Genomic DNA, 22581 nt, shown 5'->3' with positions numbered 1-22581 from the left:
GTACCCTTCTAATGTTAATAGAAGTATTTTTTCCTGGCATAAAGCCTGTTTGGTCTGGGTGGACAACTGATAGTATCACCTTATTAAGTCTCAAAGCTAGAATTTTTGTAAGAATTTTGTAATCCACATTTAATAGTGAAATAGGGCGATATGATCCACACATCAGAGGATCCTTCCCCTCCTTTTTAAGAACAATAATATTGGCATCATAAAAGGATTCAGGCAAGGAACCACGTTGCATCGCCTCTGAGAAAGTCTTTAAAAGGTGCGGCATCAAGACCTTTTGGTATCTATGGTAGAGTTCTAGTGGTAGGCCATCAGGACCCGGAGCTTTACTCAAAGCCATATCTGCCAGGGCTGCATTTATTTCATCTAAAGTGATATCTGGATCTAAAAGGGATTGCTGTGTGACACTTAATTTGGGAAAATCAAGATCTGCCAAATAAGTGAGACATTCCAATTTATTATGGGCACTTTGGGATTTATATAATGATTTATAAAAGTTATGAAAGCCACTTAGAATATCTTCTGCCGCAGTGACTATCTGGCCCCCTAATGTTCAAATCCTAAGAATAGCGCTAGAGTCTTTATGTTTGCGGACCATAAAGGCCAACAACTTACTTGATTGGTTCCCCAATTCAAAATATGATTGTCTAGTGAAGAATAGTTTACATTTAGATTTAGTGTCAACGTTTTGTGTATCCAACCTATAGGAGTGTAGCCAGTTTACTCTATTCACATCAGACAGGTCTGAAACATAAGTCTTTTCAGCTTCCTTTAACCTATGTTCAAACTCGGTATCAACCTGTGAAGTCGTTCTCTTGATGTAAGAGATAGCGGAGGAGAGGCATCCTCTAAGGTATGCCTTCAGTGTATCCCAAAAAATCTTAATGTTCCTTGGCAAAGGATGTACTTCCACCAAACAGTCTATTTGATCCGGTATTCTATCATCAGGACCAATTAATTTTAACCAAAAGGGATTAAGTGCCCATGTGGGTCTGTCTCGTACCTGGTCAAATTTAAGCGTTAGTATCACCAGACTATGGTCTGAGATCCCTTTTACCCCATGCTCAATACTATGTACCCACATTGCGGTATTACTAGAACTGAAAATATAATCTAATCGTGATAACATAGATTTGGTTGAGGGATGACATGTGTATTCTTTAGTTCCGGGGTGATGTAATCTCCACAAGTCTATCCAACCAATACTCTCCATATAGGTTGAAAACAAATTAGAAGATGGTGTTATTGTCGTTCTGGTGTTGTCACCAATTCTCAATCTATGTAAATTTTCGTCCATAATCAGGTTGAAATCCCCCATACACAATACCTGAGCATCCGGGTAGTTTAGTGCGAAGCTTACTGACTTTTGGACAACTATTAGACTAGCAAGAGGTGTGTTTCATATACATAGTATTACATACTCTCTGGAATCAATTATAGGATTTATAAAAACTAATCATCCCTCTGAATCTCTGCGGGCCTCCCTAACCTCCCAACTAATGGCCTTGTGGATTAAAAGCGAAACTCCTTTTGAATAGCTTGTATGGTAAGAGTGTATTGACCATTGCAGCCAGGGTTTATTTAGCCAACTAGCTGACTCTCTAGTGAGGTCTGTTTCGACTAAAGCCAGTATATGTGGCTGGTAATTTTTAATTTGCGAGAATACTTTAACCCTCTTCTTAAGGGATTTAAGACCTCTTATATTCCATGTCATACATTTCAGTTGTGACGCCATGTATCTAATATAAGAAAGATGAAAATAGTTATGAGAGGTAGAAACAAGAGGCCATTGAATTATTACTGCTCATAATCATTATTTCCCTTATGACGTATCTAATCATTTCCACCCAATTTAAATATTTATGGGGCTCACCAGGTTGATTTATCGCCTCTGTAAGAGCCAACAGATCATATTGCATGGAGACAAAGCAAAAAGAACTGATCACTTTGACAGCATTCAACTTGTAAACAACAATCCTAAACACAACCAAAACAAGAAGTAAACTTAAACATTTCTTATGCCGCTTCCTTTCCAGGAATACCAACACTGATCCCAGTGTGAGGTATTATGTTGTCTTTGATGATGCAAAGTCTGAACTCCCTCATATGTAAAAGGTGTATCAAATTACATCAAACCCAATATTCAATATAGGAACAGCGGCACAAAGGGTGTCGGTCACCCTTTTCCAGGCTCTGGGTGCAATTGGAGCCACTCCAACGCTTCCTCCGGGGTAGCAAAGAAAGTAGTAGAGTTTCCAGAAACAATTCGGAGATGAGCAGGATAAGCCATTGCATAGATAATTCCTTTGTCTTTAAAAGTTTCTTCTTTACATCCATAAATTGGGCTCTCTGTTTTTGTAGTTCCACAGAAAATTCAGGGAAAATAGAAATTGCAGAATTGTTGTATTTAATAGAGCCTTTTTGTTATGCTAATCTCAGGATGGTATCTCTGTCCTTAGAATTCAACAGTCTAGCAACAAGGGGTCTAGGAGGGGGAGGGGGAGGTTGCTGGAACTCTGTGGGCCCTTTCCACAGCAAAGACCGGGGAGTATTCATCTCCTAGGGTAGATTTTCCAAATAGATTTCAGGATGCTGACCCTCTGTTCGTTCTGGTAGGCCAATAATTTGTATATTATTTCTTCGCATTCGATTTTCTAGGTCATCAGCTTTTTGGCGCCAGGCGTTTATGGATCCAGCCACTTTGGTCAACTTACTAACAATAGGTGGCAGTTTATCTTTCAGTTCTGATACCCTTGTCCCAGCCTCAGTGACACGTTTCTTCATAGTTTGCATGTCTTGGCGGAGTAGGCCCACATCTGAAAGAACCTCCTCTATCTTTCCGGTCAGAGAGTTCTTGCAAGTGGATATAGCTTCTAAAAGTTGGTCAGCAACTTGCTTCAAAGTCATTTCTTCGTGTCACTCCCTCTCCTCCTCATCAAATACATGACTCTTACGTTGATCCGTTGTTTTATTTGACAAGGATGTTGGCCCCTTCCTCAATCGAGAATTTTCCTGGGGGTCACCTCTGGCAAAGTCTTTCAATTTATCTGCTATACTAGAGTTTTTCCCTCGGATCATTTTGTAACGTTATAGGCAGAATATATTGTATTATGTTTACTCCAGTTGTATATTATGCAGATTTATTATGTAGAGGTCAGCGTCTGGACAATGCTGCCACCTGGTATCTTTACTGCAGCGGGGCCTCAGTAATATCTTTTATAAATTATATGCCGGTTTCAGTAGAAAACATATGTTCTTTCCAATAATAAAAGTTGGAGGAAATAGTGGTTTCTGGTTGCTTTGTATATTGTTTCAGTCACTCTGTGTACCATATATGAATGCAAGGGACTAAATATAGGCTGAGTGTCTCATGCCCCAGGGCTTACGCTTCCCCTTGCAGAGTTACGATGTGGCTGCTGTGTTTCCCTCCTTCAGATATTCCAATGGCCCCTAGACAGGCCGCGGGATCGGGGGTTGTCTGGTACACTCACCGCTGCACCTCTCCAGAAGCCCGTCGCTCCTCAGGCCTTTCAGAGGGAGACCGACTGCCAGCATATATTTTCAGTGGCGCCTGTGAGCTGCACCACGTGCAGAACCCTCAAGATGGCTGCCGCTCCTCAGAGAGTTTACTCTGTCGGGGTCCACAGAGCACGCCGGACCGGAGCCCTCTCTGTAGCAGCTCCTCAGAAGCCCAGTCGCTCCCCGCTTCTCCGGAGCTATGCTGCAGGGCACAGAAATGAAAATCAGGGTCTGGTGAGTATAGGATTATGAGCCGGATAGCGGGAGCTCAGATCTCCTGCGTCCTCTCAGCTCCTCAGCATCGCCACGCCCCGAGTGCTTTTATTTTTAATAAGGACAAACACGAGAAATGACAAGGGGTTGTCCTAGTAGTGCTCAACCTCTTTAACAAGAAAAAAATTTCAACTAAAACATTTCTAACATTCTGAACAAGAAAGAGGCTTCTTCCCTTTGTGAGTTCTCTGATGTTTATTAAGAGTTGATTTCCATGTAAAACATTTCCCACATTCTGAACAGGAAAAAGGCATCTCCTGTGTGTGAGTTCTCTGGTGCTTAACCAAATCTGATTTCTGGTTAAAACATTTCCCACATTCTAAACAGGAAAAAGGCTTCTCCCCTGTGTGAATTCTCTGGTGCTTAACCAGAGCTGATTTCTGGTTAAAACATTTCTCACATTCTGAACATGAAAAAGGCTTCTCCCCTGTGTGAGTTCTTTGGTGACTAACAAGATTCCATTTCAGGCTAAAACTTTTCCCACATTCGGAACAGGGAAAAGGTTTCTCCCCTGTGTGGCTTCTCTGGTGGATAACAAAATCTGATTTCTGGCTAAAACATTTCTCACATTCCAAACAGGAAAAAGGCTTCTCCCCTGTGTGAATTCTCTGGTGCTTAACAAAACTTGATTTCTGTGTGAAATATTTCCTACATTCTGAACAGGAAAATGGCTTCTCCCCTGTGTGAAGTCTCTGGTGACCATCAAGATTAGATTTCTGGTTATAACATTTCCCACACTTGGAACAAGAAAATCCATTCTCTGCTGCGTGAATTTTTTGATATTTAAAAAAAGACTTTTCAAGGGAAAAACTATCTCCATATTCTGAAAGTGAAAATGGCTTCTTTGCTTTAACATCAGTGTGTTTTTTAACGCTTATTTTGTGACTTTGACTTTCCTTAGTAGTCAGTAATGAATCAGAAGACAGGACCTGTTTCAAAGGATCAGATGATAGCTCTTTGCTGTGAAGGGATGATGGTAAATCTGGAGTAATGGCATTCATTTCAGTTGTATCCTGTGGGATCTCAAGATCATCTGATTTAAAAATTGAAGATGTCAGCTGTCCCTCTGATCTCCTGGTACAGGCATCTGTCAAGAATAAAACAAATTATTAGTTTTGAATAAAATATCCTTGAATTTAATTTTTTTTAATTTCTACTTAAACTGTCCGTAAAAATGGAAAGTTATGTAAAATATTGAATTATTCACCAGGACAATGACAGTTCGCAGTCTAATAGTAAACTTAATAGCATGAACCAGAAAAGCGTTTTGTTCAACTGTTTGTTCATTCTGCCTCCGAAATATGGAATAAAAAGCCACAAAACAATGTTATGTAGGCAAAAATAATACCAATAAACACTTCTACTCATCTCACAAAAAGCAAGTCCCTACTCAGGTCCATCATCTGTCAGTGGAAAAACAGAGGTTTCCACATCATTAGTGGCTCCAGGGCTCTTGAAAAGCAACATGGCTTCCATAAACTAATCCAGCACTATCCGCTCTCCCAAAGTTAAATCTCCCCCTCGCTTCTGAGCCTTGCAGTGTGCCGAGACCACATTTAGCATCCATGTGTTTAGCATTACTATAGTGAGAAGACACCACTTAATTTACGGAGTGTGTCTCCTGGAGCACAATCTGGGCACTATGTGTTGGGGAATAAAATGGCAAATGTGCAATTTTCACTCTCCAACATCCATTGCGTGATAATTTCTAGAAAGTGGCTGTGGAGCCGAAATAGTCACTACTCCCATAGATAAATTCACTGTGTCCCATATCCTCTGGGATCTGCTCCTGCGACGTCTGCTTCTGTCACCAGGAGCCACCTTATTCATTCTGCAGGCAGCGCTGGTGATGGAGGAGATGTCAGAACCAGAAGCCCTGGACAGTGCAGGCTCTGTCCAGCCACTAAGATTAGGGTGCCTGGAACCAGTAGTACCATCCAGTCTGGCAGTATGGGTGTTTGTGCTGTCCAGCTGGAGTAATCTGCTCCCTACTTCAGCCAACTGGAGAGCACCGCACCCTACTAAAGGTGGAAGCATATTGACGGGAGCTGGCAGATGCAGCCTTGTTCTCCTCTGGTTCAGTCCTCTGTGCTCAGCTTGAGTATTTGTTTTCTGTTGTGACCGCGGCCTGTTTACTGACTACTTTTGTGTCTTCTGATTTTGTATTTTCTCTCCCCTCCTGGTTCTGGCCCGGCTACCTGACTATTCTTGTTCTCATCTCACACCACTGAACAGCAAGTAACACCGTGGCCCAAGGGTCTCTGTGTAAGTCCAGATCCATGTAGAGGGGTTAAAGGGTGATGAGCAAGGGAATCCCTGGGATCTGGAAAACAGAGTAGATAGTGCCAAGCCTGTTCGTGGTAGCCATCTTTTGAGCTGCCAGGTGACCACGAACAGTGCCCCAATACATTGTGTCTGCCAACTATTTCAGCAAGATCTGCATTCAGATAGTTAAATGTCGCTCCTTCCCTTCTTAACCTGCCATGTGCCCAGACAGTAGTGTATAACCGTATATTGGGTATTGTCAGATTCAAGAGAAGTTAGAAAATAATCTGTAAGGTCCATTTGTTTCATATTATCCTTTGTGAAGTTATCACCTCATAAAAGAGACACAAGTCAGATCTGAAAAATGGGCTGATTAGGAACACAAAATTGGCTGTGGGAAGTGATTAAATCAGAGTATTTTGGGCACTAACCGCTGTAGTCAAAAACTGTGGAGTATAGTCAATAACACATCTACTGAAATAATCAAAATCAACAGTCTTTATCAGTAAAAAATTAGTAACTAGTGGAGAAACCTCTCTGGGGTAATTAGAGTATGTGGCTCGGTGGCTCTTGGCAATCTAAACTATCGTAAGGGCCAATATTTTCTGTCAGCTGAGATTGAAGAAGAAATATTAGAAATTCAAAGAGAACTTTTTCTAATAGTGCAGAGATGAGGTGTCTTAAATTTAGATTTTGAGCATTTGGAAGAGGCAATGGAGACCAGACCTTCTTTTAAATACCAAAAGGGAGTTACAGACTCACAAAAGGGAGGGCGGTCGATCCCACAACAATCAACCTATCATACAGAATAAACCTGTAAAAAAGACATAGAATAAAAAAAATATGTTACATCCTCAACAACAACGTATATATAAGGGAGAGCTCCAACACTAAACCGAAGTTGCATTCGTTTATGGTGGACCATGAGAGCTACTATGAGTCCTGACCAGAAGAGTAGAGAAAGTATTAGTGCTCCCCATTTCAGGAGAGATTGTGCAGTAATCTGAATTCCTTAGGATTGAAAACATAATGTAATTTATGACGTGGAGTGAATCCATGAAACCAGGGCTTGAAAGCTTGTTTGTAAGAACACCAACACAAGAGGTATTTGATGCCAATGTCTCCATTTGCAGTGTTTTTTTCCCTCTGGATATGTTTTTTTTGGGGCCTTTTCCCTTAGGCTTCCATATATTACATGAAAAACACCAAAAAAACCAGATGATAGAATGTTACAAAAACAAAATTAAGAATGGCGGTACTTTGGGAACATTTTACAGTGTGTGGGGGCCAAAAAAAGGGCAGCATACTATGTGGGCAATACGTTTTTCATAGTTGGGTCGTATGTATCTATCAGTGGAACAAAAACAAAACCATTGTGATTCTTATAAAGGTGGCAACACAAAAACACCCTAAATATAAGATTTTTAAAACAACCTCACAATTTGTGAATCTTAAGGGTAAATCGCTATCTAACCATTTGATTATAGCAGATACTATTAAGCTAAAGTATCTAAACAGACTTTCTTTCAAATCCATAAAGGGGCACTTTTTCATGTTTGTCATGCCAGAACTGTTCAAGGATTAAAGGTAATAGTTTTCCCACCAATTAGAAGGGATACCTGTGGATATTGGTGTTTTTTTACCTGCTAAGGTATATGCCCACGATCAGGAAATAGCAGTGTTTTGGAAGTAGCGTATACTCGCTCCATCCAAAACACTGTTGTACTCATGCAGTTAAATCCGCATGTGTTCAGTGAACCATGTGGATTTAACACATCCAATACATTCTGTTGTGAAAATTTCTGTTGCGGAGATGAGAGTTTCTGCAACAGAAATTGACATGCTGATGCTTGTAAACCCGCGCCGTGGGTGAGTTTACGCAGCGTCAAATACATGTAGAACGCAGAGTTTTGGACGCAGCGCAGGTGAGCTGCATCCAAAACGCTATTCCTGATCGTGGGCACATACCTTTACAGTTCTGGTGTGATTTACTCGATAAAGTGCCTTGTGGTAAAGTGGATGTTGGGCAAACAGAACTATTAATTAAAATCAGACTGAACGAACATCGCTCCTCTATTCGGCTCTATGAATCTTGGATGAAATCCACTGTGGCCCCTGCAAGAAAAAGAATGAAGAAGAGCAGAAGTTTCGTGAGACCACTGTGGCCAGACATTTCTCGGAGATGGTGATAAAAGTTCTGATCTCCAATGGTCGGTGTTAGAAGAAATGACCGCAGCAGATTCACAGTCACAACACAGTAAACTTCTACAGAGACGTGTCCTGAATTTACTCCCTGGAATCACTTTCTCCCAAAGGGTTAAATGACATCTGTAACTTCATGGTCTTTCTATGAAGCTTCTTCTCTGAACTTTATTCCTCTGTTCTCTGCTGTATTTATATTACTCTCCGGAATTAGGAATGTATTAAGTCCTATAGAAACTGCTGAGACATAATCATCTCTAATTCTGTGTTCCCAGGATTATTCTTGTGGGAATCGGCTGCGATATCTCCTGTGCAATATATTTCTAGTATTAACAGGTTAGAATCCTGTAAATCAATGGACGGTGGTGGTTGTTTGTTTCTTGTGTCATGTATTATCTTTATGGAACATATGTGTATTGGTTCTGACATTCGGGATCTTCTTGTCATGAGACAATCACTATATAAGGAACACCCAAGGGATAGGACGCCAGCTTTTAAAAGGCGTCCAACCCCGAAACATTGCAACAGGTGCGTTTTCCCACAACTTTCTTTCCATGATGTCTCTATGAAACGTTGCTTATGCCTACAGCTGATGTACAGCTCCCGGTCAGGCTGCACTCAGCGAGACATACGAGACGTCAGTAATTTAACCAAAATCACCGCTCCCACAGAGCGCAGCCTGACCGGGAGCGACCTCTGAAACTTCGTTCTATGATGAGGCTCCATAGCTTGTACTATAGAATCGGTGGACATCGTGGACTACATCGAAACTGCGGGGATAATAATAATAATAACTGGTGAATGAGGGACTGGCTCTTGTCTTTATTGAATTCTCTCTTTTTATGTCGTTCAGGTTGCCATTTGTGGACTATGTCGGAATCCTTGGACTACCTCGGACCAGCAAGGCTTTTTTTTAATTAATAAATTGGTGAACCAGGCAGTGTTTTTCGTGTGTTTTTTTTTTTTTTTAGCTTACTGGGTTAGTAATGGGGGTGTCGGATAGATGTCTCTCCAATACTAACCCCTGGGATTGAGGCCAGCTGACATAAACCCCCAAAAATATTATGCCAAATGCCAATGCACCAGGATAATCGGCAAGAGCCTGGCAAAGTGCTGGGAAGGGCCATCATATTCATGGACCTTCCTAGCCAGATAATATCAGCTCCCAGGTGTCTGTTTTACCTTGGCCGGTTATCAAAAATATGTTTCTAAATTCATTATTTATTTAATAGGTTTAAAAAAAAAGGTTAAAGGGGTTTTCCCACGAACAAAAGCTCATTTAAAAAATTGTCTGTGTCTGACCTTGTACGGAGCATACCACATCTCCTGGGCGGGGGAGGAAGGAAAGACTATACAGACATTATAACAGGGGATCGCAGAGGATTCATTTTGGAAGGTAAAACATTTCACTGCCTGTTTTTAAACAATATTTTACCTCACAAAATGAATCCTCTGCGATCCCCTGCTGTAATGTCTGTATAGTCTTTTCCTTCCTCCCCCGCCCAGGAGATGTGGTATGCTCCATACACGGTCAGACACAGACAATTTTTTAAATGAACTTTCGCTTGTGGGAAAACCCCTTTAAATTCACATGAAAGGCACTAAATGTTACAACTCTATAATATTTAGGGCTGGGGGCCATTAATCTAAGCTCTCCCTCCTATAACAACCGCGTCCCCGGGTCTTCTATAAGATCCAATGCGGCCGGCCAGTCACAGTAATGCCAGTAGCCAACATGGCTACCACATTACCGTGTATGGCGGCCAATCCTTGTGTTTAGTGGCTGACAGCTGTGAAACATATGAGGCTCGAGCACCGGCGATACTCGATCCAGTAATGGAGAGATAATCACTACTATCTACATTACTGTGCTGGGGCTAGGAGATGAATAATGGCGTTGTGTGAGGACTTCTCTGGGCTTCTGTCCTTCATCCTGCAGTCGTCTGAATGGATCTAATGTGGACGGGAACCAGCTAAGCCGCATTCTGTCCACAGCTGTTACCTCACTGTTCACACCACACAGAGACCCCAAAAGAGTCTCCGTGCTGAAGGGGTTAATGCCCCCTGTGCCCAGTAATGGGGGATCTCCACATACCTCCACCTGCAGAGCCGCCACCACATATATGGCTGCTCTGTGCGCACAGGAGCTGTGATGAGGTCACAGGAGGGGAGGAGTCAGGGGTCACATGATCAGGGGCCTCAGTGGATGCAGGACTCTGCTGTGCTGGTTGTCATGGTGCTGGATGAGCTGAAGTTTATGTGTGGGGTCAGGAGGGGTTTACAGTGTGGATGTAGCAGAGCCGCGTGTGTACGAGGTGTACGGAGCAGAGCCGCGTGTGTACGAGGTGTACGGAGCAGAGCCGCGTGTGTACGAGGTGTACGGAGCGGAGCCGCGTGTGTACGAGGTGTACGGAGCGGAGCCGCGTGTGTACGAGGTGTACGGAGCGGAGCCGCGTGTGTACGAGGTGTACGGAGCAGAGCCGCGTGTGTACGAGGTGTACGGAGCAGAGCCGCGTGTGTACGAGGTGTGCGGAGCAGAGCCGCGTGTGTACGAGGTGTGCGGAGCAGAGCCGCGTGTGTACGAGGTGTGCGGAGCAGAGCCACGTGTGCAAGAGGAGCTCTGGAGCGGAGCTGTGTGTGTATACCTGGATGGGGGACCATATATACCAACATGGGAATCATATATATCAGGATGGGGGATATTAGTATAGAATTGGGGTACATTAACCCTATAACAGTGTCAGCAGCAGACCTCCCCCATAACAGGGCATCATATGGTATATCTCAGAGGCACACAGACAATTAATGGATGACTCCACATATGTTCCTTTGCCGGATGATCCTACTAATAAATATAAAATTCAACTCCGTATGTTTTTCAGAAAAAGGTTGAAAAATACTGGTACTATATACTCAAAGTGCACAAATCCTTAACCTCACCTCCTGGCAGTCCGATAATCTCTGGGATTGGTTCTGTAATGGAACCACTGTCAAAATATCTCGACTGGCTGCTGAGACCATTGTTAACAAATATTCCACCATATCTAAAAGACTCTGGTGAATTCCTGAAGACTTTATATGACACTGAATGACAGGAGAATTTTATTTTAACATTGATAGAATTCCCCCCAAAAAAAGGCAATTGAATGTACATTAAAACCCCTCTCTAACATTGTCAGCAATAGTACGTCCCTGTGTCCTGAGCCTATTGGACTACTGCTATTACGCACCATGTGATCACGCACGCACACAAGCTGTGCAGGGCGATCGCTGCCGGTGCTGTGTGCCAGGAGCGGTGCCAACCCGCTCTTGGCACATTAACCCCCGAAATGCTGCGATTGAAGTCGATTACGGCATTCCAGGAGCAAGGGGAGGTAAGCACGTCCCTCTTATCTTCTCTCCGGCATCTCGCGCTGTCTGTGCTGGCTCCCGGTAGTTGCCATGGTGACTTGATGTCTGAGTCACCAGGCATCAGGAACGTACTTTGATCATGCGCAGTGCTCAATCAAAGTAACTTCTGCATGCAGGCTGAGAGCCTGTATAGCATAGAGATGCAGCTGCAGCATCTCTATGTTATACTAGTGATCAGCCTGCAAAAAAGTGAAAGTCCCATAGTGGGACAAAGTGTAAAAGAAAAAGAGTGTCAAAAAGTGGGGAAAAAATAAGTAAAAAAAAATTGTAAAAATATATATGAAAAAATAATCCAAAAATATATATATATACACTGTACCCTTAAATTAAATATTATTATGAAAAAAAGAAAAGCAACAATATAAGCACACGTATTTGGAATTGCCGCGTCCGGAACAACCTGAGCTATAAAACTGTCCCACAAGTTAACCCCTTTAGTGAACACGGGAAAAAAAATAAAATAAAATGAAGCAAAAAACAATGCTTTATCATCATTCCGCCAAACAAAAAATAGAATAAAGCGTGGTCAAAAAGACAAATGTAAATAAAAATGGTACCGCTGACAACTTCATCTTGTCCCACAAAAAAACAAGCAGCCATACAGCTCCATCAGGTGAAAAATAAAAAAGTTATAGCTCTCAGAATAAAGCGATGCAAAAAAAAATATTTTTCTATAAAATTATGTAAAGGCGCCAAAACATAAAAAAATATATATAAATGTAGTATCACTGTAAATGTACTGACCCGAAGAATAAAGCTACCTTATCAATCTTACCACACGCAGAACGGCATAAAAAAAAAATCCTGAATTGTTGGTTTCTGTTTATTCTGCCTCCAAAAAATCGGAATAGAAAGTGAACAAAAAAGGTCATTTAATAAAAACGTCAACTCGTCCTGCAAAAAACAAGCCCTTACATGACTGTCAGCCGAAATATGGAAAAATGATTGCAAAAACTAGTCTTTGCAATAAAAGCTTCTTTTAGTGTGTGACCGCTGCCAAACATAAAAACCCGATATGAATCTGGTATCGCTGTAATCGCACCGACCCGTAAAATAAAGTAGTCTAATTACTTAGACGACTAAATACCGCATGAGAAACAGCATAAAAAATAAACTTTAGGGTTGTACTTGGGTAAAGCTTATATTAGGGTTGGGATTTTTTCAAAAGTAAAGAAAAAAAAATGACGATATGTCGACTAGTGTTGTGCACAAGTGCTCGCTACTTGAGTTTGCATCGGGTGCTCGGGTATGCTCCGAGTATGGTGGGTGCTCGAGTGAGATGCTCCGCAGCTGTTATACAGCCAAAAAAACACGCGGGGATTGCCTGCCATGCACGAGTGATCCTTGCATGTTTTTTTTGGGTGTCCAATAACCGTGAAACATGTGGGGCAGGGACTCGAGCATATCACTTGAGCACCAGCGATACATGGTGCATACCCGATTACCCTATGCAAACTCAAGTAGCAAGCACTTGCACTCAAGACTAATGACAACTAATTCAATATGATGACCTAATGTTATCAAATTCTGTGTCGTACCTCTGGGTTCAAAATGTTCACTATACCCCTTAATAAAAATCCATGAGGGGTGTAGTTTCCAAAATGGGGTCACTTTTGGGGGGTTTCCACTGTTTAGGCATATCAGTGGTTCCCCCAACACGACATGGCGCCTGCTCTTGATTTCAGCCAATTTTGCGTTCAAAAAGTCACACAGTGCTCCTTCCATACTGAACCCTGCCAAGTGCCCAAACACTGTATTTTCCCCACATATGGAGTATCGGCATACTCAGGAGAAATTGCACAACAGTGTTTGGGGTCCATTTTCTCCTCTTACCCTTGTAAAAATAAAAAAATTGTGGCTAAAAGATCATTTTTGTGGAAAAAGTTAGATTTTTTTATTTTCAAGGCTTTACGTTATAAACTTCGGTGAAGCACCTGGGGGTTCAGGGTGCTCACCACACATCTAGAGAAGTTCCCTGAGGTGTCTAGTTTTCAAAATGGGGTCAGTTATTTAGGCACATCAGTGGCTCCCAGGACGCGACATGGCGTCTGCTAATTATTCAAACAAATTTTACATTCAAAAAGTCAAATAGCGCTCCTTCCCTACCGAACCCTGCTGTGTGCCCAAACATTTTTTTTTCCCCACATATGGGGTATCTGCGTGCTCAGGAGAAATTGAACAACAAACTTTGGGGTCCATTTTTGCCTGTTACCGTTGCGAAAAAAAAAAAAAATTGGAGTCTAAAGTAACATTTTTGCGAAAAAAGTTATATGTTCATATTTCTTCCACATTCCAAAAACTCTTGTGAGGCACCTGAAGGGTTAATAAACTTCTTGAATGTGGTTTTGAGCACCTTGAGGGGTGCAGTTTTTAGAATGGTGGCACTTTTGGGTATTTTCTGTCATAAAAGCCCCTTAAAGTCGCTTCAAAAATGATGTGGTCCCTAAAAAAAATGGTTTTGTAAATTTTGCTGCAAAAATGAGAAATCGCTGGTGAAATTTTAACCCTTATAACTTCTTAACAAAAAAAAGTAGACAGTATAAAGTAGACATGTGGGAAATGTTATGTCAAACAAAATAGTTAATAAATATCTCTCTCTAACTTAAGGCCATGATAATTCAAATTTTGAAAATTGCAAAAATTTTTGCCAAAATTCAATTTTTTCACAAATAAAGCAAGAAATTTTAACACTATCATGAAGTACAATATGTCACGAAAAAATAAATCTCAGAATCAGTGAGATCCGTTGAAGCGTTACAGAGCTATTACATCATAAAGTGACAGTGGTCAGAATTGTAAAAATTGGCCTGGTCATTAACGTGCAAACTGCCCTCGGGGGTAAAGGGGTTAAACAATGCAGGTGAAAATAAGGAATATAGTGACTTTGTAAGTGAAGCTTTGGGTTTTGTTTTATCCCATAAAACGTTTAAATTTCTGGACAAGTGGTTCCTTCAGCAGGTTGGAACCGCAATGGGTACCCCTGTGGCATGTGTTTTTGCCAACTTATTCTTGGCTTTTTTTGAAGATAAATATGTCACCACTACCTCAAACCCATATATTAGACCAGTGTTTCCCAAACCCCATCCTCACGGACCCCCACAGGTCATGTTTTCAGGATCTCCTTAGTATTGCACAGGTGAGAGAATTCCTGATGCCTTGATGATACTTCAATCACCTGTGTAATACTAAGGAGATCCTGAAAACATGACCTGTGGGGGGACGTGAGGATTGGGTTTGGGAAACACTGTATTAGACACATTCGTGCGTATCTCCAGTATGTAGATGATGTGTTTATTGGATGGGTGGGCACTAATGCAGGTTTTTTTTCTTTTGTTCCCTATCTGAATTAAAATTAATGTTCAAAACATGAAATTTGCTGCAAATTGTGGGGGAACTCATTAGAATATTTCAATATCAAAATAAACATACAGGAAGGAAAAATAGTTACAGAAATGTATAAAAAAAACACTGCAACAAATTTGCTGTTACATTATAACTGTGCACATCCACAGCACACAAAGAGATGGCTCCTTACAGTCAATTCCTGAGATTAAGAAAGATCAATAACAATGATGACACATTTTCCAGACAAGCAAATGAACTCAAAAATAAATTTTCTTAGTCAATGATATCCATTACCCCTACTAAATGAACAGACAGAGTCAGTAAAAAAAAATCAAAAAGATTTATTAAAACAGAAAGATAAGAAAAAGCAGAGCACAGTAGAGAGGTTAACTTTAACTGTCAAACACAAAGCAATGGATAAGGTGATCCATACAGCTATAAGACAAAACGGACACCTGATAGAAAGCGACAAAGAGCTAAACGAGAAGCCAATAATAAACTCCTATTTTCATGTAGAAGTAGTAAATTGGGAGATTTAATAGTCAGAAACAGAACTGAACACAATACAGGTAACTGGCTAGAGACACTTCAGATGCGGCAGCTGCTCGTTCTGCCACCTGCAGATCAGATAAAAGCTTCTGCTTAGGACCATTGACCTGACATGTGAAGGACTTTGTGTCATGTAGAACTAAGCATGTGGTATACGTCATCTCCCCATGTAAATTCTATAACAAAGGTAAAACTATATGACCTTTTTCCGATTTAGAGAACATTATCGCTCTATAATCACTGGAAAGGGAGCTTCTCCACTTAGAAGACACATGCATGATTATCATAATGCTGATCCGAAGTGTTTTGCTGGAATAAAAAAGGTCAAGGTACCTCCACAATTTGGAAATCTTCATGTGTTATTATTAAAACAAGAAGCAAGGTTGATTCTTAATTCTGCAGCCCAGGGTAAGGTAATAGGACCCCTAACACATCCCCCCACCTAGGTTGGTCAGGTATCATGTTCTGATGACCACTTCCATTAAAATTGTTACCTTTTTCCCCAAAAAATACCAGAACTTAAATATGTGGTGTACTTTAGGGCTGAGGCTTAATAGTGATTGCAATTTCAGAGTTAGAGTCCCTGGGTTACCGCAACAGAGAGGGGCCAGAAGACTGCGGTGCCTGGTTTCATGTACTTCTGCACTGGTTAAAAGTACTTCACCATCATATTCAAAAGTGCAGTTTTTTTCCTTGCTAGCAGTGCAAGGGTTAATCTGTTCAGTTGAAGCACCTGGAGCTTTCCTACCTGGATTGTCTCAGCTGTTCAGTGTTGGCCACTGCTATATAAACTCACCTCTGACACTTAGGTAATGCCAATGTTAGTTCTTACTGCCTTGGTTCTGGAGTTGTCAGTAGTAGTGGATAACTGCTTTAAGAAGATACAATTTTCAGTTAAAACATTTCCAACATTCTGAACATGAAAAAGGCTTCTCCCCTGTGTGAGTTCTCTGATGTTTATTAAAAGTTGATTCCGTGTAAAACATTTCCCACATTAATTACATGAAAAAGGCCTCTTCACTGTGTGGGTTGTCTGGTGACTAAGAAGGCTTGTTTTCTTCACAAAACATTTTCCACATTCTGAACATGAAAATGGCTTCTCCCCTGTGTGAATTCTCTGGTGTCTATTAAGATGCGCTTTCAGTTTAAAACATTTTCCACATTCCAAACATGAAAATGGCTTCTCCCCTGTGTGACTTTTCTGGTGCGTAACAAGATCTGATTTATGGTTAAAACATTTCCCACATTCTGAACATGAAAATGGCTTCTCCCCTGTGTGAATTATTTGGTGACTTAAAAGATATGATTTGTTCACAAAACTTTTTCCACATTCTAAACAGGAAAATGGTTTCTCCCCTGTGTGACTTTTCTGGTGCTTAACCAAAGCTGATTTCTGGTTAAAACATTTACCACATTCTGAACATGAAAATGGCTTCTCCCCTGTGTGAATTATTTGGTGACTTAAAAGATATGATTTTCTCACAAAACTTTTTCCACATTCTAAACAGGAAAATGGTTTCTCCCCTGTGTGAAGTCTCTGGTGTGTAACAAGACTTGATTTATGGTTAAAATATTTCCCACATTCTGAACAGGAAAAAGGCTTCTCCCCTGTGTGAGTTCTCTGGTGCTTAACGAAATCTGATTTCTGGTTAAAACATTTCCCACACTTGGAACATGCAAAGCTATTCTCTGTCGTATGAATTTTTTGATGTTTAAGAATACATTTTTTGAGGGGAAAATTATTTCCACATTCTGAATGTGAAAATGGCTTCTTTGCTTTAGGAGCAGTTTGTTTTTTAATGCTTATTTTGTGACTTTGATTTTCCTTAGTAGTCGGTAATGAATCAGAAGACAGGACATGTTTCAAATGATCAGATGACAGATCTTTGCTGTGAAGGGATGATGGTATATCTGGAGTAATGGCATTCACTTCAATTGTATCCTGTGGGATCTCAAGATCATCTGATTTAAAAATTGAAGATGTCAGCTGTCCCTCTGATCTCCTGGTACAGTCATCTGCCAAGAAAAAAAACAATTATTATTTTAGAATAAAATATCCTTGAATTGTATATTTTTGAACATTTCTACTTAAACTGTCTGTAAAAATGGCAAGTTATGTAAAATATTGAATTATTCATCAAGACAATGACAGTTCACAGTCTAATAGAAAACCTCATAGGATGAACCAGTAGAGCGAGGTGTTCAACTGTTTGTTCATTTTGCCTCCCAAATATGGAATAAAAAGCCATCAAACAATGTTATGTAGGCGAAAATAATACCAATAAAAACTTCTACTCATCTCAAAAAAAAACAAGCCCCCACTCAGGTCCATCATGTGTCAGTGGAAAACCAAAAGGTTTCTACACCATTAGTGGCTCAAAGGCTTTTGAAAGGTAACATGGCTTCCATAACCCAATCCAGCAATATCCGCTCTCCCAAATTGAAATCTCCCCCTCGCTTCTGAGCCTTGCAGTGCGCCCAAACCACATTTATCATCCATGTATTCGGCATTACTATAGTGAGAAGAACCCACTTAATTTACGGTGTGTGTCTCCTGGAGCACAATCTGGGCACTATGTGTTGGGTAATAAAATGGTATATTTGCAATTTTCTTTCTCCAACATCCACTGCGTGCTAATTTCAGGAAAGTGCCTGTGGAGTCAAAATAGTCACTACTCCTATAGATTATATCACTGAGGGTTATAATTTCCAAAATGGAGTCACTTATGTGGATTTCTACTGCTCTCGTTTTCAGCAATTTTGTTATTTTAGGGCTTCTGCAAAAGGCATCTCCCATTTTCTCTGGGATCTGCTCCTGCGACATCTGCCTCTGTCACCTTATTCATTCTGCAGGCGGCGCTGGTAATGGAGGAGACATCAGAACCAGAAGCTCTGGGAGATCGAGGTTCTCTCCAGCCCTTGGCTCTGACCCGGCTACATGACTATTCTTCTTCCCATCTCACACCAAAGAACAGCAGGTAACACCATGGCCCAAGCCTAGGGGTGCAAGTCCAGATCTATGTAGAGGGGTAAAGGGTGATGGGCAAGGCAATCCCTATTTTGGACACTAACTAGTGGAGTCAAAAAGTGTGAGTATAGACAATGACACATCTATTGAAATGATCAAACTCAACAGTCTTCATCAGTAAATAGTAACTAGTGGTGAAACCTCTCAGGGGTAATTAGAGTATGGGGCTTGGTGGCTCTTAGCTATCTAAAGTATCGTAAGGGCATTTGGAAGAGAAAATGGAGACCTTTTTTTTTTTTTAAAGACTACCAGGGAGTTACAGACTCACATAAGTGAGGCAGGCCGATCCCACCACAATCAAACTATCACACAGAATTAAGCTGTAAAGAAAGATATGGGATAAAAAAATGTTACATCTCCAACAAAATTTTATGTATGGGGGGAGAACACCAACACTAAACCGGACTTTATTCATTTATGGTGGACCACTGGAGCTACTATGAGTCCTGACCAGAAGAAAAGAGAAAGTATTAGCGCCCCCATTTCAGGAGAGATTGTGCACTAATCTGAATTCCTTAGGATTGAAAACATAATGGAATTTATGACGTGGAGTGTTGTCCTCTTACTGGATAGATCTGGAGGAAACACATACAGGGACTGAATTCATTCTTTACATACAGATAATTATAGGCCGTGTGTATTTAGTCCTATTACCTGGTGATGTGAGGGGCTGGGGAACCTCCATCTTGATGTCCTTGTACAGATATTTGTGTTCTTCTATATACTCCCACTCCTCCATGGAGAAATAAACAGCGACATCCTGACACCTTATAGGAACCTGACACATACAATGATACCGTCATCCCCCAATCCCTTCATAGCGTTACTGTATAATGTCCCAGCAGTGTCACCTCTCCAGACAGCAGCTCAATCATCTTGTAGGTGAGTTCTAGGATCTTCTGGTCATTGATGTCCTTATGTATCAGGGAGTGTGGTGGAGGCCCCGTGATTGGGCTCAGGGGTCTTCCCCATCCCTCAGACACAGGGTCCTGACAGCGCTCACTAGAGGTCTTCTTTACTACTGTATAATCCTGATTATGGAGAGACACATTAATAAATCTCACTACAGACATTTCCAGAGTCCTCACCTCTCCAGTTCTGTCCATCTGTTATTCCCATAGATAAGAATGATGTAATGTGATGTCATCAGAATCTCTCACCTCTCCAGTAAGTCGGAAGAGGATCTCTAGGGTGAGGTGTAATATCCTCTCCGCCATCTTGTCTCTGTCCATCTCGATCTTTGATGGGAGAATCAGGAAAATTCTCTTACATAGAAGATATTCACTGAGAATATCTGATATTGACCTGACAAGAAGAAAATGAGCCGATGTAATATCATAAAAATCCTGTGTAATATTACAATTACTGGAGATAATAAGGGAAACATGAGGAGATTGATTATTTTACAGTATTTAGTTTTCTGCTTTACATCTAGTAATAAAACCTATATATTTTAGGCCACAGACAACAAGTAGTTTCTTCCTCAGAGTCTGCAGCTGAACACGTTTCTCATAAACTCATCTTCCATAAAGCTAATTCTCGTCCCATTTACCGACACTGGAATCAGCATTAGTAATACTGCAGGAGATATTCATAACATGTAACATAAGAAATAACTACTTCATGAGGAGGACAACAGGTTCATCATCTACTACGGCTCTAGAAAAATATTTGGCCAGAGTCCATCATTGACTACATCTCCACCGGCCGTCTATATGAATGTTTCCCGTCTTCCCCGGACTGTAATCTTATGTCACGTTAGATCTCATGTCTGATTCACACACAGAAGTTTGATGCTTTTATATATAATTTCACAAGCCCCTACATATAATAAACTTGCACCCTTTAGTGCCTTTCATGTGGCACTAAAGGGTGTTTACCCTAATAAATAAATGAAAAAAAAACCACGTGGGGTCCCCCACTATTTTTCGCAACCAGGCAAGGTGAAGCAGACAGCTGCGGGCTGATATCAGGCTCAGAACGATCCTGGTTATTGACCCTATCCAGCCTGAAAATACGCACTTTTCCCACCTCTTCTCTATTGCCCTGGTGCGGTGGCAATTGGGGTAATGATAGTTGAGGTTGATGTCAGCTGTGAATTGTCAAAAAACACATTTGGCATCAAGCCCTGGGGTTAGTAATGGAGAAAAAAATACACAGACATAAAAAAAAATTATTTGAAGAAAGACTCCCCGACACTCTTCCTGGTTCACCAATTTATTTTTGAAAAAAACAATGCAGGTCCGACGTAGTCCATGGCGTTCCCACGCTGATCCCTGAATCCAACATCCAAAGGCTATGGAGCCTTGTTCAGAAGACGACGCTCCATAGGCCGTAGCAGCAGCCACTCTGGGGCCCACTGCGTTCCACAAGACCTGGCGGCTCTGATGAGCAGTGACCTCAGTAACTACACCGCTCTTCAGAGTCACCGAGTCCTCAGTATAATGGCGCCATACAGTGTCCCACACTATAATGTGCCCCACAGTCTAATGCCCCCCCGATACAGTGCCCCACAGTGTAATGGCCCCCCGATACAGTGCTCCACACTATAATGTGCCCCACAGTATCATGACCCCATACAGTGCCCCAGTGTCTAATGGCCCCCCATACAGTGCCCCAGTGTCTAATGGCCCCCCATACAGTGCCCCCGTGTCTAATGCCCCCCCATACAGTGCCCCACTGTCTAATGCCCCCCCATACAGTGCCCCACAGTCTAATGGCCCCATATAATGCCCCACAGTATAATGCCCCCCCATATAGTGCAGCAACCCAGCATAATGGTCCCATATAGTGCACCACAGTATAATGGCCACATACAGTACCCACAGTATAATGGTCCCATATAGTGCATCCTGGTATATGGCCCGTGACATTACAAATATATGGGGGCACACAGGGGACATTACTAATATATGGGGACACACAGGGGACATTACTAATATATGGAGGCACACAGGGAACATTACTATTATATGGGGGCACACAGGGAACATTACTAATATATGGGGGCACACAGGCGACATTACTAATATATGGGGCACACAGGGGACAATAATATATGGGGGCACACAGGCAACATTATTAATATATGGGGGCACACAGGCTACATTACTAATATATGGGGGCTCACAGGGGACATTACTAATATATGGGGGCACACAGGCGACATTACTAATATATGGGGGCACACAGGGGGCAGTAATACTATTTCGGACACATAGAAGGAGTTCTGGCCGCTGCAGGTGAATAGGGGAATATTATCTTGTGGGGTCACAGGGGGAGAAGGGAGAATTATTACAGTGGCCGGTACAGAGGGGAGGACATTACTGTCTGGAGGCAAAGAGGAAACAGCAATCACTGGACAGACACAGATAGGAATCGCAGGTGTGAATAAGGACTATAGTGAGAGCGATAATAATGTGTACAGCGCTGTGGAGTATGGCGGCGATATAGAAGGAAGAGGAATAATCCACAGAGAATAACGCAGAGTCTGCACAGACCTGCACCTGCTGAGCCGCACACCGGAACAGAAGGAGCCACCTGGGAAACAGGCAGGATAGACAGTAAAGCCAAGTCGGCTAAAGGACCTCTGCTGACGTCATACCCATGTGAGCATGCAATCTGATGATGTCACCAGAAGGGGCGGGGCCTCATGCTCCATTGTAGGAGGATTTTGTAGGTTTGGATCTGCCTGGGAAAGGAGGGGATCCTTTTATTTGCATGGGGCTGCGTGCTGGGGGTCTGTGTGGGGAAGGAGGAAGCGCTGTTACTTGCTTGGTGCTCGGGGTCCCGTGTCTTCCCCCTCCCCCTTTGCCGTGTCTCCCCCCCCCTTCTTTGCCATATTTCCACCCCTTCTTTGCCGTGTCTCCCCCCCCTTCTTTGCTGTGTCTACCCCCCTTCTCTGCCGTGTCTGCCCCCCTTGTTTGCCGAGTCTTCCCCCCCTTCTTTGCCGTGTCTCCCCCCCTTCTTTGCCGTGTCTTCCT

General features: G+C 41.9%; 2 protein-coding genes across 2 annotated transcripts in view; both read right to left on the bottom strand.

Annotated features, from left to right (window-relative positions):
* Positions 1-1175: 1175 nt before the first annotated feature.
* On the bottom strand, positions 1176-15848 carry LOC141176186 (uncharacterized). Its single transcript, XM_073660181.1, has 3 exons — positions 15773-15848; positions 11206-11349; positions 1176-4885 (listed from the first exon to the last, which is right to left on the bottom strand). Exons 1-3 carry the CDS (start codon positions 15846-15848, stop codon positions 3942-3944), a joined length of 1164 nt encoding a protein of 387 aa, XP_073516282.1. The 3' UTR covers positions 1176-3941.
* Positions 15600-22581, bottom strand: part of LOC141176185 (uncharacterized) — a gene marked incomplete at its 5' end in the record, with an annotated part of 484487 nt that continues 477505 nt past the window's right edge. Inside the window, one exon of the mRNA XM_073660180.1 lies at positions 15600-17586. Coding sequence (XP_073516281.1) covers positions 16565-17586 — 1022 coding nt within the window. The remainder of the gene's footprint in view (positions 17587-22581) is intronic.

The sequence above is a fragment of the Phyllobates terribilis genome, unplaced genomic scaffold, assembly GCF_046119375.1.
Source record: "Phyllobates terribilis strain yellow unplaced genomic scaffold, ASM4611937v1 Scaffold_17__1_contigs__length_24005725, whole genome shotgun sequence".
Taxonomy (NCBI): Eukaryota; Metazoa; Chordata; class Amphibia; order Anura; family Dendrobatidae; genus Phyllobates; species Phyllobates terribilis.
The sequence above is the reverse complement of the archived record's forward strand: the minus strand, read 5'-3'. Positions and strand labels throughout refer to the sequence as shown.